At 40.7% G+C, this 19,416-nt stretch overlaps 1 protein-coding gene across 8 annotated transcripts in view; it reads right to left on the bottom strand.

Moving 5' to 3' along the window:
• The window catches only part of cep57l1 (centrosomal protein 57, like 1), a 70,762-nt gene that overhangs the window by 34,749 nt on the left and 16,597 nt on the right, over positions 1–19,416 (bottom strand). For 2 of the 8 annotated variants that reach the window (XM_043687096.2, XM_087982946.1), the window contains exons 2-6: positions 17,192–17,293; positions 11,953–12,121; positions 9,403–9,570; positions 6,694–6,794; positions 2,059–2,230 (exon numbers count right to left, since the gene is read on the bottom strand). In XM_043687096.2, coding sequence (XP_043543031.2) covers positions 2,059–2,230; positions 6,694–6,794; positions 9,403–9,570; positions 11,953–12,121; positions 17,192–17,290 — 709 coding nt within the window. In that variant the 5' untranslated portion in view covers positions 17,291–17,293. The other 6 variants (XM_087982954.1, XM_087982949.1, XM_087982963.1 and 3 more) reach the window with 6 other exon arrangements.

The following is a 19,416-nucleotide window of genomic DNA, read 5'->3' as shown; positions in this document are numbered from 1 at the left end:
GGCATGGATAGGGTAAATAGGCAAAGTCTTTTCCCTGGAGTCGGGGAGTCCAGAACTAGAGGCATAGGTTTAGGGTGAGAGGGGAAAGATATAAGAGAGACCTAAGGGGCAACTTTTTCACGTAGAAGGCGGTACGTGTATGGAATGAGCTGCCAGAGGAAGTGGTGGAGGCTGGTACAATTGCAACATTTAAGAGGTATTTGGATGGATATATGAATAGGAAGGTTTTGGAGGGATATGGGCGGGGTGCAGGCAGGTGGGATTACATTGGGTTGGGATATCTGGTCGGCATGGATGGGTTGGACCGAAGGGTCTGTTTCCATGCTGTACATCTCTAGGACTCTATGACTTCACCAGTTTCCTCATCTCCCCTCCCCCCACCTTATCCCAGATCCAATCCTCCAACTTGGTGTCACCCTCTTGAACTGTCCTACCAACCATCTTCCTTCCCACCTATCCAATCCACTTATCTGGCCAATCACCTTCACCCCCACCTATCGCATTCCCAGCTACCTTCCCCCCCCCCAGCCCCATCTCCTCCTCAGTTGTCTCTCAGCCTCCTTAGGCCCCCATACATTCCTGATGAAGAGCTTATGCTCGAAACACCGACTTTCCTGTTCGTTGGATGCTGCCTGCCTGACTGTGCTTTTCCAGCACCTCGACTTTTTGACTCTGATCTCCAGTATCTGCAGCCCACACTTTCTCCCGCCATCTTCTCCTGCACAAATAGGGTTGGTGAAAAAGGGCTGTCCTTGCCAGTAATACTCACAGCCATGAACAAATATTTATTGAAAATGTCTTGAAAATTAATATGATGGAAAACAAAACTAACCAACACAACAGCAATAAAGGAGTATAGTATCATTATAACACAATAATATAACAACAGTGTTTTCAGAATACTTTTATTTTGTTTACTCATTTAGATTTCAATGACTGTCTCCATTTTCACCAGAAAACTCAGTGAAGACCCTCTCCTCCCACTCCCCTACACATTGCATTTGTATGGGCTGATTACACTCATTCAGCAATATCACCTTCCCAGATCTCTTCCCTCCAAATCCACTTTCTTCCTTCGCCCACCGTTCTCTCTCTCCCTATGAAATCCAATTTGCTCTGCCCTTCCCTCCAACAGCATCCAATTCCCCACTCACTCAACCCATCTCTCCTCAAACCCATCACCAGACAACGTCTCCCTTTCATCCCTTCAGTCTACCTAATTCAACCTTCCCTCACCCCAAACCTACTCCTTTGTCCACTCTACCATCTACCTGAATTTTTCCACCTTGCTCAGACTTGGTTCTTTGTTTCTGCTGGCGCCTCTAATGAAAGTGGCAAATGCTGTGCTGTCTACATGGGAAGTAACAGCTCAGGTTCTAGGGACTCAGATTCCAACAGCCCGGGCGCATACCTTCCTTTGAAATTGGATACTTGGGTAGTGGAAGAGCCCAAAATAGTAGAGTCAGAGGCAGTGCAAAGCAATAAGTGCACCAAGAGTGGAATGTGGCTGACACCACACCATCTATCTTAAACATGGACAGCAGTGTTTCAAGAGGGCAGTTCATCACCGCCTTCTCAAGGACAACTAAGGATGGGCAATAAATGCTGGCTAAACCAATTACACCCGATTCCCATGAGTGAAAGAAAATAAAAAAGGGTTCACCCATTAAAAGACAGAGCTGAGAAGAAATTGCTTCTCTCAGATTCTGTGGGACTCTTTGTTGCAGGGGGTTGTTGAGGTTGGGTCGGTAAGTATGTCGGAGGTTGAGATAAGAGAGATTTTTAATCAGTAAGGAAATCAAATCATTCGGCTGATTGAGTCTGCATCAACCCTCCGAAGAGCTATCCACTGAGCCACCAGCATTCAAAGACTCAAGGTCAATTAATATTTCACTGTATTTCAATTCAATGCTGCCGAAAGGTCGAAAAAACTGGAAACACAAAGCATTGCCGCATTGTTGGAGTCTACTGAAATATTCGTAAAATAGTCCTCTACACTTTATACTTTAAATGCATTCAAAAATGTTAACAATCCTTTTCCCCCATCTATAAATATACCTTTGCTGTTGGAAGCCAGGCTAATCACATTAGCCTCATCATGGTTTCTTGATCCAGTGGGTGTCACATGAGGCACTGCCTTCTGTTGGATATCAAAAGAAGTCAACAAAATATTTTCCCAGCTTGAAAGTGGATTTCCTACATACTCGCATTTGGATAGAGATTCCATAATCTAAAAAGATGAAAATCCCCATTAGAATCAAGTTACAAACAATACTTATTGAAAGTTTACCAAGTTGAGAATATTTTCAGAATGAGTGATAAAATAAGTGGGCAACGTTAATGCCCCCTGAGGGAGCATGAAATAAATTGACCTGCAGTTTGGTTGAAGAAGGGCGTTTTAAAATGGCTTTCAAAAAGTTATGGAGAAAAATTTGAGGAGGATATTCAGATGTTCCCAAATAATTGGGGCAGTTGAAGGTTCCTGTTACTAAACTTAGAGATGACACATAAAAAAACCAGGGTTAGGGGACTAAAAGAATATTAGACCAGATCCTGGTGAAACAGGCAATTTTGCATTGTTAAGACACTTTCCTATACCATTCAACCCAATTCTGTGTACAGTGATTGGACCAGATCAATTGTGATGTTACCAAAACAATGATACCAGGTTTAAATCTAATCATTTAACATGTAACTATCCAGGTAAGTAATACAGGACTATCTGATGCCAACTAAGAGATGATTGTACAGTGTCCCGGAATCAGAGGAATTGCCACTAACTCTTCTAGCTAGTTCCACGTAGGTATGATTGACATGACAATAACAGACTTCGTATGTTCATATTCAGTCACAAACCCAGTCACCAATTTAGAAACCAGAAGATTCGGCCCAATTATCTTGCAGCAACTAATTATGGCACTAATTATATGCCAGTATAGTCCCAAGTTTGATTCCGGACCTATACTCAGTGAGCTGTTGCAAGCAGAACCACAAATTGATTACAGACCTGAAACAAACATTCAGCACTGTTACAATTCCCACTGCTGATCATAATCCAAATGTCTCAGATGGAAAGTTTACAAATTTGGACAGTAGCAGATATGTTTGTGATATGCATATACAACACAACCTAAAAGGTCTACCATCTCTGCTCACGGGGCCAATAGCTTCTTGTGTGAAGTATTAAAAAAAATAGTATTTTGAATTGGACTGTCAGTTTTGAGGTTGTTATTACTCATTTAGTTCTGATGCGAGGCCATCAGCCTGAACTGTTGACAGTCTCTGAAAGATTTCTAGTAATTTCTGTTTATTTTAAATTTCAGATTTCCAGCATCTGCAGTATTCTGTTTCTGGTTTTGTAAAGATCTGGAAAGGTGTTATCTGAAAGCAGAGAAAGGTTTTTTTGTTTAAAGAAACTCCCTCATGTACAAATGTCAAACATGCACAATTGAAACAGGTACCTGTTGAAAATAAGAAAACGAGCAAGTCTTTTTTTTCCACATGCACTATAAAAAAGTAAAGTCACCATAGTCTTACTAGACCATAGGGCTCCTTTCTGCTGGTGGTTCACCATCATGCCTCAGACAAGGGGAGAGGCTGAGAAGGAGAATACTTCAGCTGGTGTGGGAATTGAACTCACTTTGTTGACATCACACTGTACACACACGAACAGTCCAGCCAATTGAGCAAAACCAATCCCTTTACTCTACCTTTTACCAAAGATCTATTGTGGCAACAGCATTACCTGGGTCATCGCAGTAACATTGCCTGGTCAATGAAATAAGTTTTGGATGAAATGGATAGGTGAAAACATCTAATTCCTGAACAGTCTCTAATCTATTAGTTCACCAATTCAACAGTACAAAAATGGTCCTACAATCTTTAAAAACATTTCTAAAACCCTCGATGGGCTATTCCCTCTGAGATAGCAGATTATTGCATTTCTGCAAAAGGAATGTAGACTTAAACTATGTTTCAGAGGCTCATTGTTACTCATACTCTCCATTCCATAAATGGAATGAATGCAACAGTTAAGGGGTTAGCACTATATTAAGATATAGTCAGAAAGATTATTAAATTTGTGCATAATCCAAATGGCAGTCTCTCTGTCTGGTTGCACAACTGATTGTCGAAAAGTGGAGTCACAGCAATGAATGTTAGTGAGAACATGAACAAAGACATCAAAATCATTCCAGCTTTAGCATCCGGTGCCCGCAGTACATTTCCTAACATCTACGAATCAAACGTTTCAAATTTAAAACAAAAAACAGCCATTGGACTCAAAATGTTGTCTGCTTTCTCTCCACAGATACTGCAGACCTGTTGAGTTTTTCCAGCAATTTCAATTTTTGTTTGTTTTCCAGCATCCGTATTTCTTATGGATTTTTGTTTAAACTTCAACTTTAAATACAGGATCCAGAAATTGCAACCTACCAGAAAAACAAAACTCTCAAAAGCGCGGGACAAGCTGTTACTTTTACATATTCACCAAGACAAAAAAAAAAGCACAGACAAACCTGGTTTTGGCACAAAATTTGTTTTAAAGAGGAACCCAACAGCTGAACAGAAATATATATATATTATATAGAATCGAACCAAGTCATGCTGCTGCTCCTCCTTATGTTTGGTTTCTATGGATGCACCAGAAAGGGCTGTTGAGGGTTTTTAAAAATCCCTCCAGTTGTTGCTCCTCCTCCACCCAGGGTTAGCACTGGTAGAACCCTGCCACTTCATTCAGCTTTACCCACATCTTAAGTTCAAGCTGTTATTGTTTTCACCGTGCAATATTGCTCCCTGCTTCGCAGCGGCAGAAACAGATGACGAAAATCCCGAAAACCGAGGTCCAGGCGTCAGCTCCAACAGCAGGCCTCTGTATCCGAGCAACCAACGTTTCTCTCCCAGGCCCCTCCGGGGCATTAAAGAAAGAACAGCGGAGAAACTCCAAGACGGCCCCCATTCCCCGGTGTCACCCTCCTCCAGACATAGCGCCACTGCTGGCCACGACTTGCAGCTTCGCAGGAAGTTCATGTGGATGGTTTATTATCGTTTTTTTAAAGAGCTAGTGAATGATATGATGGGTATTTAAGTTTATTAATCTCATGTACATAAATATCCTCCTCTGCAGAATTGAGATTTAGATGAATTGCAAACCACATTTACAAGCATGACTAAATGTCCCGTGGCTTCTCCACAGAACTTTAAAAATCGAGTTGTGACAAATGAGCCAATATTAAGAGGTATGGCAACATTGGCTCAGTGGTTGTGCTGTGGCCTTTATTGTTAAAAGTCACGGGTTCAAATTCCATGCCTGTGCTTTCTTTAATTCACTGGTGAGATGTGTGGCAAAACTGGCTAGCCAGTATTTATTTTTCTACTTATCCTATGAAGTAATGCTTAGCTTATTAACTCTGTTTCTCTTACTACATTGTACATATGTATTTTATACTTTGGTACCTAAGTTGATGCCATGTGTGGTGACATTGCACACTTTCCACTGTACTTCTGTTCACTTGAGTACATGTGACAATAAAATCTACAGCTATTTCGTAGTTACAGTTGAAAAACTTACTGGTGAGCCCATCAATTAAGGTGATCAATAAATGTAGTATTTGACTCTATTGGCTGTGTAATCTAGGCTGTAAACAATTACGTAATAACAAGAAAATAAGACTTAAGAGTACAAGTAGGTCATTCTGTCTTGCACTTGCTCAATAAGAACATGGCTGATTCAAAAACATATGTAACTCATAAGTTCAATGATCCAGCATCCATTATTTCCCAGAGAAGGGCATTTCACAGACTAACAGCCCTATCAGAGAAAAAGAAAGGATTCTTCTCCATTTTAAAGGTGAAACCTGCTGTATGACTATATGACCTCATTCGTGTCCCCAAGTTCTAGACTCTACCACAACGGGAAACATTCTCTTAGAATGCAGCCTGTCAAGTCCCCCCAGTTTTTTTTATATGTTTCAATGAGATCATCCTTCATTCTTCTATATGCCAATGGACAGTGGTCCAACTTATTCAATCATTTTTCAAAAGATAAGCCCTTAGTCCCAGGAACAAATCTGCTTCTAACACAGATTATTTTTTCAAATAAAGAAACAAAACTGGACACAGTGCCCTATGTGTTCTCACTGTAGCTCTATACATCTGGAATAAAACTGTCCTGCTCTTATATTCCATTCCCCTTGCAATAAACACTAGCATTCCATTTACCTACCTAATCACTTGCTAAACCTGCAAACCAATTGTTTGTTATATACTAGGACACTGAGATCCTTCTGTACCTCTGAGTTCTTTGATCTTACCATTTAATAGTATACTGCTTTTCTATGCTTCAAAAGTGGACAAGTTTGTATTTTCCCACGTTAAACCTGCCAACTTTTTGCCTACTCATTTAAGTCATTATGTCTTTTTGCAGGACTTGTATCTCCTCTTGATAACTTACTTTCTTACCCAGCTTGATGTCATCAGCAAAGTTAGCCACCAGATATGCTGTCCACATCTCCAAGTTATTGATATAGATTGGAAGTAGTGGAATAAATGTTATGATATTGGAAGATTGAATTTTGAGATGTAAAATATTTTGTTACAGGGTAACAACTATATTTTCTAAAATTTGTTTCAGTTCATAAGATTATTAAATCTTTCCAAAAAGGAAAAACGCACAACATTCAACAATCTCCCTACCTCTCTCTCTAATACAGGGTTTGTTTCAGTCTCTCCATTCTTCAAAGCATTCATCATATATTCTAACTGTTTCTGTAGAAGTGAACAGTCGTCTGCAGTGGCTAATGCATGAACAGATGAATTTAAAGAAACCATGAGAATTAAAGCTTCAGAAACACTCTATTAATCTTTGTATCACAGCCTAATAAATTATTCTTTTAACTTTTGTCTTTTCACGTATTTTCAAAACATTGAGACTGAAAATAACTATCTTAACTTATTGCATTACTCTAAACCCTGATTATGCAGATGCCCCAATTTCTGAAATTATGTTCTTTTATTTATTCAAATTGAAAGGTTTAATGGACTAACACCAAATTCTTCTTCAAGTCTGTTTTCACAGCTTTGTTTTTTTTTCCTCTTGGTCTCTTGTCATTTCAACAGATAAAGGTTCAGGTGATCGAGTGGTATGGTACATCAACAAAATTAACACAATGATTTGATGAGACAAGTCGTGTGTATTTTTTAAAAGATCAAATAATTAGAGAATTAAAATACAATTGTTGCCTCCATCTGTGATACTCAGCTTTAAGCGGCTAATCTTTACCCATTATTCCTTGCCAAACTGCTTTGTGATTAAAATAGATTTTAACTCATTTAGGAGAAATATTTTAATGCCTGCATCATAAAAGCAAACCTATGAATGTGAAAAGCATCTATCCATCATTATTAGTGTTTTTGTATATTATTATCTCACGGGGAATTAGGGACAGGCAACAATTTGAGTATAGGAGTTGGACTTCAGGTTGAGGTGAGCCTTTGGTGAGGCTTCTTCTGGAGTACTCTGTGCAGTTCTGATTACCCTGCAATAGGATTGACATTATTAAACTAGTGCAGCTTCAGAAAAGATTTACCAGGTTGTTGCTGGGAATGGACTGAATTATAAAAATAGGCTGGGACGTTTTTCACTGGGGTGTAGAATATTAAGGACTGACTTTGTAGAGACTTATATAGTCATGAAGGGCATAGATAAGGTGAATAGCAAGGGTGTTTTCCCTTGGGTGGGCAAATTCAAAACTAGGAGTCATATTTTTAGGTGAGAGAAGAAAGATTTAAAAAGGACATGAGGGGCAACTTTTTTACGCAGAGAGTGGTTCTTGTGTGGAATGATTTCCATTTTGTTTAATAGTCAGTTGGTTTTTTCTGTTTTTTCAATTCGCTTGTGGGTTGTGGGCATTGCTGGCTGGCCATGTTCTTCTTCTTGTCTTGTCCCATATGTGAAGAGGAAGAGAGTTACTGAATAGCTATAGCCAAGCAACAGGTACATGTGTGGAACTTGTCAAGGTGATGCGAATATTGAGTGAGATGAAGGTACAGCGTCCCCTGTCGCAATTCTACAACAATTCACAATTGACATCCTATTTGACTTAATGTTTAAGCCAACAATTGTCTCCCTATTTAACCTGCTTTGGATTAATTAATAATTTAAAATATCAATCATAATTGCAGTTAAAGAGACTTATCTTTTTATTTCCATACTATTACCTCTGTTATTCCAAAGATCTATCTCAGATCATCATCTGGATGAGTATTTAAAATGCCAGATCATAGGAGGAGGAAGTGGTGGATGCATGTACAGTTACAACATTTAAAAGGTATTTGGATAGGTACATGAATAGGAAAGATTTGGAGGGATATGGGCCAAACACAGGTAAGTGAAACTAATTTAGTTTGAGAACGTGGTCAGTGTGGACTAGTTGGTCTGAAGAGTCTGTTTCCATGCTGTAAGACTCTATGGCTTGAATTGCTGGTCTTACCACATCCTGCTCACATTCCACAAAGACGTAAGAAAACAAATCTAGGCTAATATTATTTGAAGCTCAAAAATCATTCTAAAGTAAATATATTTACTCTCCATGTTCCAATTCCAAAATTCAAACATGTCTACCTCTCTGCATAACAGACAACTTTTCCCTACTACCACCCTTGTTCTGCACTTTGCACATATTTTTTCCCCATATCTGTTTCCTTTTCAACCAATCTCTTGGAAACAATGTATCACCTCATGTCCGATATGTCTTTTTAATTTTTGCCCTCATAACAGGAACTTATACTTTGTTCTCATGTGGTAACACTTACAGAATAAGGGCAAATTGTGTCATTTTTCTCAACTTTGTCCTTTCTCATCACACCAACCATTTTTTTTTCAATTAAACAACTCTGTATATTGTTTGCAACCTCTTTCATCTCACTGAACATTTGCATTATTTTGATAAGTTTCATGCATATACATGTTATTTGTCTATAGCTATTCAGTAATTCTCTTCCTCTTCACATATGGGACAAAACAAGAAAACAAACATGGCCAGCCAGCGATGCCCACATCCCACAAGTGAATTTTTTTTTAAATCCCAGAAAAAGCCAACTGTCAATCAAGCAAAATTGAGATCATAGGCTTGATGACAGCACAACATTTTGAGAAAATGGCATGACTGGGGCCTTAGCCGAGAAAAGTCTTTTGATTATTCCTTGTACCCATTTATATGTGACTTCAACTCTTTCAGAACCCTAACCGTGCAGGTAGACATATTTAAAGGTCCTACATATAAGTCAGAATAATAGATAAACATATCTTATTCCACTTCAAAATGCATTCTTACTATTTTTATATTTAAACTAATTTATTAAAGGACAAAACATTTTCAGCAAACAAGATTCAGGTGTACTCACCATTAATATCTTCAGTATTAATGTTGACGATATCTTCCTTACTGTTTTCTTGCCCTGAAAACTTTATGTATTGAACACATTCATTGCACAGACGTTCCATGTGTTGCTCAGCTTGTTTTCGCTCCATTTCCAGTTGTTGAATCTTCTCTTGAAGATCTTTCCACGCTGCTGAATATGAGCAAAATATTGACCACTGGGCTGTTATCTAAACTGCAATTCTTAACTACATTTTATCTAATAGTTTGTTGCAAAATGAATGTTATATAATGCATCAAATGTTTAATCTTCAGACTAGATTAATTGAACAGAATAAGCTTCTCTGTCACTGCTTACCAGTCCCAACATTACCCCTAGATTATGTTTTTCTGTTTACTTTAATAAATTCTCTTTTGCTACATTGTGGGCCATTAATGTTTCAAAGCTATAACATGCTTTTGGACAAAATTTTTGAGTGGAAATTTTCAGTGAATAGGGAACCAAAAATAATGTTCTTTTACATCTAAGATACTGAGTAAAGCATAGCAGCTTAAACTTTTAACGAGCAGAGGTTGGGAAACTAGTCTGATCTGGAAATGTATTATTCTAAAATAAGAACTAATGGATGGCTTAGGATCAGGAGCCAGGCATGTGACACCATTTACAATATGGCTACTCTGTCTGCACAGAACACCTAAACACACACACGGTGAGGGAATAGTATTTCATGAGCTCAGCGATATTAATTAATCTTCCAATTAAAATCTGACTGACTACCACAATTCGCAACATACTTAAAAGAGAAAGCCTACTGGAAAACACATTTGAGAAGGTGATCACCACTTAGATAAAGGGGTGACCAAGTGAACATAGGATTAGAGAGGAAGAGAAGTAGTCCATGCACCTGTTCACCGATAACTACCTCAACTCAGTTTTCTACCTTTGTTCTATATCTTTGAGAGACCTTACACAAAGAAATGATGTAACAGGCTTGAAAATTATAGTAATTCTTGCTGCACATTGAGTAGGAGGCACATGTGTATCCATAGTTTGTACAATGCATGGCTGGTCTACACTTCCTAACAATAGCTTGGCCCTCTTAAAAAGATGTACTGAGGCTACGAGAATTGGCGAAACTGTCAAAGGAAGGTTTTCTCGAATGAAGAGGATTTTAATGGACCAATGTCTAGAGAGAGGGCTCTTCACCTTCAAAGGTGAATCCATCTTCAAATGACATCTCGGACGCACTGTATCATCAGCTGTACAATATATATAGTCCCATGACTGACTGTTAACAATTACGGCATGCCAAACATTCATATAGTGCATCTGATGTGAGGGTGAGATGAAGTAGATGGATGTTAGTATGAGTCTGAAGCATAGGGAAGCATAGGTGGATGTGTGACAAATTGAGCAGCATGAATAGCTGGTTCTGTGGTGTGTAGGAGCTGTCATTGAAGATGCATTCACTGATGCCCCATGTGATACAATAAGACTTCTGAATATACTCATCAGATCCTAAGTTCCAGTCTCTGGGTGCTGAGCTCACAAGCCATCCAGATCCACTCCTTTCTGAAGATGGTGTTCATAGGCTACTTGATGTCTACAAAACCACAATATCTCTCGTTCTATCTGCTCCACTGCTAATACATCCGGCACCACATCCTTCACCTGGGATTCTCTGTCTGCCCTGGTGTTCCAGTTTCAGTGCAGCTTCCCTTTAAGCCTATCTTCATGGTCAGAGTGCCGGTTAAGTCATGTCCTCTCAGTTGGTCAGGTCCCTGCTTTACACAGACACAGCCATGAGGTTGGAGCACCAGCTTTGCTTGGTGTGGCACAATGGCCCAGTGGTTAACACTGCTGCCTCACAGCACCCGGGGCCCAGGTTCGATTCTAACTTTGGGGACTATCTATCTGGATATTGCACATTCTCCCCATGTCTTTGCGGGCTTTCTCTGAGTGTTCTGGTTTCATCCCACGATCCAAAGATATGCAGGTTAGGTAGATTGATCATACTAAATTGTCCAAGGATGTACAGGCTAGGTGGATTAGCCATGGGAAATGCAGGGTAGGGGGCTGGGTCAGGGTGGGATGCTCTTCAGAGGGTTAGTGTGGACTCAATGGGTCAAATGGCCTGCATTCACCCTGTAGAGATTCTATGTTTACCTGACCCCCTCCAATAAAACCAGCAATCATGAATCACTACCAATATGCCTCAAAACATAGGGCTGACAAATCTTTTGCTATCTGTTTCTGAATCAGATGTGAATTTAATAAATACAAAAAAGATTACCCATTCTTCACAGAAAATCTTAGTACAGTGTGGCACAGAGGGAAGTGAAGTATTCATTGGCTCTCTAAAAGAGCATTCCAGTTAGCCCCAAATTGTAACCACTCATCAGTATAAAAACATTTTTCCTTGTGCCACCCACTACTTTGATTGCTAATAATGTTAAATCTGATCCTTTTGATAACTGATTCTTCATTCATTGGAAATGTACACTTCTCCATTTATTCAATCTAAAACATTCAAGATTTTAAGTATCTTTATCAAACTCCATAGTGATAAAATACCTTTATTGTTTGCAACTGGATCCATCACAGCAGATTTGGGATCTTTGAAATATGCATGATAAGAAACTGATCTTTGCACATCATGATCTGTCGGTACTGAAGCTTCCTCCAAATTTGGACACAATTGGAAATCATCTAAAAAGGCTTGTTTTGTTGAAAAATCTGCTCTCTAAAGAGACAAAATAATGTGATTATTTTTAACTTGTATAAATAAAATTATATCTTACTATTTGCCCCCTTTGTCAAAGATATAAAGTTATCCTTAACAGATATACAATAAACTCTTCATTATGTGTTTCCCCTATTGTTTTGTATTGTCATGCAATGGTAATCGATGGAAGCAGGTTTCCTCACTATGGGAACTGATCACCTGGTCTCCTCACACTCTCTCTCTTCTTTTATAAAACAAACTTCATTGATTGTATTTATAAGCAGTCCTGGCTACAACCGGTACATTCATGTACTCGGCACTCCCCAGTCTCCATGCGTGTCGGATACTGAGGATTTTACTGTACGTGGTTGAGCTCAGGCACATGTCAATTTGGTAAATATTCATTTTGGTAAACTGGGATCATAGAACATAGAACAATACAGCACAGAACAGGCCCTTCGGCCCACGATGTTGTGCCGAACATTTGTCCTAGCTTAAGCACCCATCCATGTACCTATCCAATTGCCGCTTAAAGGTCACCAAAGATTCTGACTCTACCACTCCCACAGGCAGCGCATTCCATGCCCCCACCACTCTCTGGGTAAAGAACCCATCCTTGACATCTCCTCTATACCTTCCACCCTTCACCTTAAATTTATGTCCCCTTGTAACACTCTGTTGCACCCGGGGAAAAAGTTTCTGACTGTCTACTCTATCTATTCCTCTGATCATCTTATAAACCTCTATCAAGTCACCCCTCATCCTTCGCCGTTCCAACGAGAAAAGGCCTAGCACTCTCAACCTATCCTCGTACGACCTATTCTCCATTCCAGGCAACATCCTGGTAAATCTTCTCTGCACCCTCTCCAAAGCTTCCACATCTTTCCTAAAGTGAGGCGACCAGAACTGCACACAGTAAACCAAATGTGGCCTAACCAAAGTCCTGTACAGTTGCAACATCACTTCACGACTCTTGAATTGGGTATTGAATCGTGGGTAATTCGCTAATGAACGCTAATACACGATAGGCCTTCTTACAAGCTCTATCCACCTGAGTGGCAACTTTCAAAGATCTATGAATATAGACCCCAAGATCCCTCTGTTCCTCCACCTCACTAAGAACCCTACCATTACCGTCAGAAGACTAACATTTCAAATCTCAATATAATTCACTTCTGCGGTTTGACAACTAACCCTAATCTGGTGATGGTATCTCTCTGGAGAGATGCACATTGTTCTCTATTTCAATTTTTGGCAACACAGTTATCTAACTATTGGTACTGTCACTCAAGATCACCAAATAATCATCATCTCCAGAGTTTTTCCTTCATTGTCTTTGTGAACCATTGGTGACACTGGCATTTGTCCAACCTGGCTTCTGTTCCATTGGTATCGTGATGCTTTCATGGGTTTTGAATGATCTGGGCTGATTGCATGTTCCTACTGTCATCCAAGGAGTGAATGGAATATCGTGTGGAGGCTCCCCACGCTGCTGGAGTTGATATGATTGGCATGCATTTATGAGTTGTTGAATATCCTGTTTCATCTCTAGGCTATACACGGATTCAGGTGTTCACTGTCTTATGTGTTCAATACCCACCTGTCCCCAGTGTAACATGGGTATGATATCTTGGTGTAATGGTTTTGATGTTGGGAGTTTTTTGCCCTTGAAAGCGCCTTGTTGTGACATACCAAGTTCGCCTCTGTATGACAAAAATGAACAAGGCACTTATGGACATAAAAATATAAGAACTTTAAAAATAGGAGCAGGATTAGACCATTTGGTCCAGCAGGCCTGCCCCTCCATCCTATAAATGAAAACTAATCTGCCCCGAGCCACAACACATCCTTCACGCTTGCTCATCAAAGTCCTCAACTTCCCGATAATTCAAAGATTTATCTACTTCCTCTTTAAATGCTTTCAGTGATCTAGCTTCCACAAATCTCTATCATAGAAGATTCCAAATATTCACTACCTTCAGGGAGAAGAAATTCCTTTGTATCTCGGATTTAAGTCTATCCCCTTGTTCTGTCTCCTTATCCTCTAGTTCAAGGTTCCCCCACTAGGGAAATACTTTATCAACCTTTACCTTGTTAAACTCCTCAGAATCTTGTATATTTCAGCAAAATCACCCCCGTTGTTTGAAACTCTAACAAATAAACGACTAACCATTGTAGCCACTTTTGATAAATCAAACCCTTCATTCAAGGAATCAGCCAAATGAATCACTTATGAATTGCCTCCAATGCAAGTACATTTATTTTTTAAAATATGGGAACTAAAACTTTACACACTACTCCAGGTTCAGCCTCACCAACATCCTCAATAGTTGAATCAAGAGATCCCTGATTTTAAAGTCCAAACCCTTAACTATAAAGGGCAAAATTAGACGATAAGAAATAGGAACAAGAGTAGACCATTCTAGTCAGACTATCTTTGGATAATGAACTTTCACAACTCTTGTAATTGCTTATCTTTGGCAGTTGTCAATTGCAAGTGTCCACAATGGCTTGGGACAGAGAATAACAGATCAACATGTAGAATATTTTCAATTTCATTGCCATCAATGAAAGAATAAAACAATACGTTAATCAAAACAACTAACTTGGTCTTTGTGTGGGTTGGATAAACTGTTCAGCATGTCAGACATAATCCCAGTACCTGGTATATATCCCAGACTGGTATATATATCTCAGTCGAGAGTGGGGTACTGGAAAAGCACAGCAAATCAGGCAGCATCTGACAAGCAAGAGAATCAACGTTTCGGGCAAAAGCCTTTCATCAGGAAGGAGGTTTCTGAGCTGAGGGGTTGGAGAGATAAATAGGAGGGGGTGGGGCTGGGGGAAAGGTGGCTGAGAGTGATACCTGCATGGAGGTGGGGTAATGGCAATAGGTCAGAGAGGAGGGTGGAGTGGATATGTGGGAAGGAAGATGGAGAGGTAGGACAGTGCCGAGTTGGAAGATTGGAACTGGGATAAAGTGGGGGGAGGGGAAATGAGGAAACTGGTGAAATCCACATTGATGCTGTGGGATTGGAGAGTCCCAAGGCAGAAGAGGAGGCGCTCTTCCTCCAGGCGTCGGGTGGCGAGGGTGTGGCGATGGAGGAAGCCCAGAACCTCCATGTCGTTGGCGGAGTGGGAGGGCAAGTTGAAGTGTTCGGCCACAGGGCGATGGGGTTGGTTGGTGTGGGTCTCTCGGACATGTTCTCTGAAGCAGTCTGTAAATAGGCATCCTGTCTCCCCAATGTAGAGGAGACCGCATTGGGAGCAACGGATACAATAAATTACATGTGTGGAAGTGCAGGTAAAACTCTGATGGATGTGGAAGGCTCCTTTGGGGCCTTGGACGGAGGTGAGGCGGGAGGTGTGGGCACTGGCTTTGCAATGTCTGCAGTGGCAGGACAAGGTGCCACGAGGGCAGGGTAGGTTGGTGGGAGGCGTGGACCTGATAAGAGAGTCACGGAGGAAATGGTCTTTACAGAAAGCAGATGGGGAGGGGAGGGAAATACATCTCTCTGGTGGTGGGATCCATTTGTAGGTGCGGAAATGGTGGAGGATGATGCAATTTCTACGGAGGTTGGTGGAGTAGAAGGTGAGAACCGGGGGGGGGTCTGATTGCAGTTGGAGGGGTGGGGTTCAAGGACGGAGATGCGGGAAGTGGATGAGATGCTCTGGAGGGCATCATCATCCACGTGGGAGGGGAAATTGCGGTCTTTGAAGCAGGAGGCCATCTGGTGTGTTCTGTGTGGAACTGGTCCTCCAGATGCGGCGGAGGCAAAGGAATAGGGAATAAGGGATAGCATTTTTACAGGAGGCAGGGTGAGAGGAGGTGTAGTCTAGATAGCTGTGGGACCTGGTGGGTTTGTAGAAGATGTCCATGTTGAGTCAGTCACTGTTGATGGATATGGAGAGGTCCAGTAAGGGGAGGGAGGTATCTGAGATGATCCAGGTGAACTTAAGGTCGTGGTGGAATGTGTTGGTGAAGTTGATGAACTGTTCAACCTCCTCGTGGGAGCACAAAGTGACGCCAATACAGTCATCAATGTAGTGGAGGAAAATTTGGGGAATGGTGTCGGTGTAACTGTGGAAGATGGGACTGTTCCACGTAATCAACAAAGAGGCAGAGCTGGAGCCCAAGCAGGTGCCTATGGCCACCCCTTTTGTCTGGTGGAAACGTGAGTCTCACCAGTATCCCTCCACTGACACTCATTCGTTTGGCTGAACTGGTCCTCATCCTCAATAGTTTTTCCTTTGAATCCTTGCACTTCCTCCAGGCCAAAGAGGTAGCCATGGGGACCCATACGTGCCCCAGCTATGCCAGCCTGTTTGTCGGTTACGTGGAACAGTCCATCTTCCGCAGATACACCAGTGCATTGGGGAGACAAGATACCTACTTGCAGAACGCTTCAGAGAACATCTCCAGAACAAGCACACAACCAATCCCACCGCCCTGTGACCGAACACTTCCACCACACCCACATCTCGGTCAAGGACACACAAGCCATCCTCTATCACCACACCCTCACCACCCGACGCCTGGAGGAAGAACGCCTCATCTTCCACCTTGGGACCCTTCAACCACAAGGCGTCAATGCAGATTTCAATGGTTTCCCATTTCCCTTCCCCCTATCTTATCCTAGTTCTAACCTTCCAACTTGGCACCGACCTCATGAATTGTCCTACCTCATGAATTGTCCTACCTGTCCATCTTCCTTCCCACCTATCTGTTCTATCTTCCTCTCCAACCTATCACCATTGCCCCCACCTCCGTATACCTATTGCACTCTCAGCTATCTTCCCCCCAGCCCCACTCCCTCCCTCCCATTTATCTCTCCACCCCTTCAGCTCAGAAGCCTTATTCCTGATGAAGGGCTCTTGCCTGAAACGTTGATTGTCCCACTCTAGACTCTGATCTCCAGCATCTGCAGTCCTCACTTTCTCCTGGTTCATATCTCACTTCAAAGTCAAATTGTTGCACCTGAACAAGCAGACACTTGTAAACATGCCTCCCATTTTTATTTTGTCAGCTTATCATTTTTACATTCACTTACTGTTTTGGTGTGCAGTGATATACCTGATGTTACCTACATGATTGTCATCCCCGCCAAAGTTTCTGACATGTTTTGGTGCCATCTGCATTGTTGTATCACAAGAAAGAGTCTCCGGGTGACTGCTCGTGGGAGGCATTACCTATTCAGTGGAAGAAACTAAAATTAAAGGCTAAATATATCACATATACTTAAGTAACTGCTACATACTTTGAACATAAATACTGTTATTTAACAACTGTGTGGATCAATAATGAGCCATTGTGATGACTAATAAATATAGCAATGGTGTCATAAAGGTTGTCCTTTTGAATCTGTATGATTATTACATTGTCTCCAAACATCAGAACTCTTAGAAGTATTGGATATTTATAATAGCACAAAGCAGAGGAACCCTTCTGAAGTGGGACCCAGCTAAATGACCAGTTTTCTCATGGTTCTTTTGCCAATGACCTGAAATCTGTACATGTATCAGTTCTTCAGCCAATGTAAATAATTTCTCTTTATTTACACTATCGAGACTCTATTATTTTAAACATCTTTAGTGGATCTCATCTACTCCAAGGATAAAAAATATAGCTTCTCTGGCCTATCTGTATAACTGTAATCTGTTGTGCCCTGGAGTCATTCTGGAAAGTCTTGCCTGTATTTCCCCAACCTGCAAAGCCTTCACAAGCTTCAGAACTGCAAAACTCTTGGTCAAATGTCATCATACATAGCCTTAAAATTTCAAGAACTTTAATTGTTAAAGTTCTCTGCATCAACAAGGTGATTAAACTAAGATTTATATAGAGTGGCAATAAGGACTCCAGAGTATTCATTCATACAGACAAATTTATCAGTTGCACATAAACAATTATATTCACTTGGAATTAGTTTGTATTACATGATTCTTAATGAGCCACTTAGGTTGCTTCTCATTAAAAAATAATCAACATTTAGTGAGTGTGGTTAACTGAGCAAATTGGATTTTCTTTAATATTAAAGAATGCTTGACTTATATGGCCTTAGATTTTGAGGGGGAGAAAAATTATTGCAGGCCTTGGTTTACAATTGCTATTCACTAGCCTATGTGTGTTCTGGTATCATTACATAACAGCTGCCATGGTCCATATGTTTCAATAGTTCAGTGATGCTCATTATTCAAGCTCACAAATGAAAAATGGCCATTAAGAAAGTTATAGATTACTGCTTTTCCTGTGGAATCAATATCTTCAAAAGAAAATAAGGGCAAAGATGGGTATTAAAGGTATACATTTGTTTTAATGTCAGCATTTGGTTTTATAAAACTAGATAGCTAATATATGCAAGAATACCTACTATTAGCACTGTGCTATTAACTTAGTTTATTCAGTTCATGTTGTGAGGGAGTTTGTGGGTAGTGGTAATGTCCCTACCTCTGATCCAGAAGATCTGGTTTGAGTCCAACCTGCTCCAGAGGTCTGTATGAACAGGCTGATTAGAAATATCTACAATTAAAGTTGCATCACTTTTGGTGCTGGGTTCAACTTCCTTTTCAAGACTTGAATCAAGGCTGAAAACTCAGCAAAATACTGATGGTGATTGCTTATTCAGTTTAAGGGTATGCAGCTGGAAGGTAACGATTGATTTGAGAATCTTGAGTACATGTAAAGTTACATTTCCTTATAGTCTGTAGCTGCATACCCTCCACATCCTCACTCTTATCAACCATCTGCACCCACTGTAGCATTCTGTCCTGCTATTGAGCAGTGCTTGGAGTTCCTGGTGGGTGACTCTTGACAAAGTGTTCTCTCCTTTACCATTGGCCATTTAGAATGGAGTGTTTTGGAGCAGTCTGTGCAATAGCTGTTTAAAATGGTTCATGGGCTCCCAGGTTGCCTGTGTTTTCTTTGGCCTTCTGAAGTTCATGTTTCATGTGTACGTAGGGAGTGTGAGGTAGAAGTCTATGTTTCATTATTTTAGGGGTGGGGTGGTGCTGCTCCTTGGTTTTCTTTGCACTTTAGCCTCGTGCTGAGTGTGAGTGGAGGGCAAAAGCAGAAACAATATCTCCTCGTGGGTTGTTCCTGAACCTGGCCAAGGTCACCATTAATAAACCCAGGAAGTGGACATTTGCAGGGTCATGAGACTCACTGTGTGTCTTCCTTCTGTGGTTTCATCTGTGCTTGTGGCCTTCCCTAATTAACGGGCACCACCAGGGTAAGATTGCATTACCGACACCAATAACATTTTGATTTACATTCAATTTTGCTTTGACCAATTGATTTTTGTTACAGTGGCTGTTTA

The sequence above is a fragment of the Chiloscyllium plagiosum genome, unplaced genomic scaffold (genome assembly GCF_037043375.1).
Source record: "Chiloscyllium plagiosum isolate Xiang-an unplaced genomic scaffold, Cpla_swu_hap1 HiC_scaffold_3, whole genome shotgun sequence".
NCBI classification, from domain to species: Eukaryota; Metazoa; Chordata; class Chondrichthyes; order Orectolobiformes; family Hemiscylliidae; genus Chiloscyllium; species Chiloscyllium plagiosum.
This window is presented reverse-complemented; position numbering and strand designations above follow the sequence as displayed.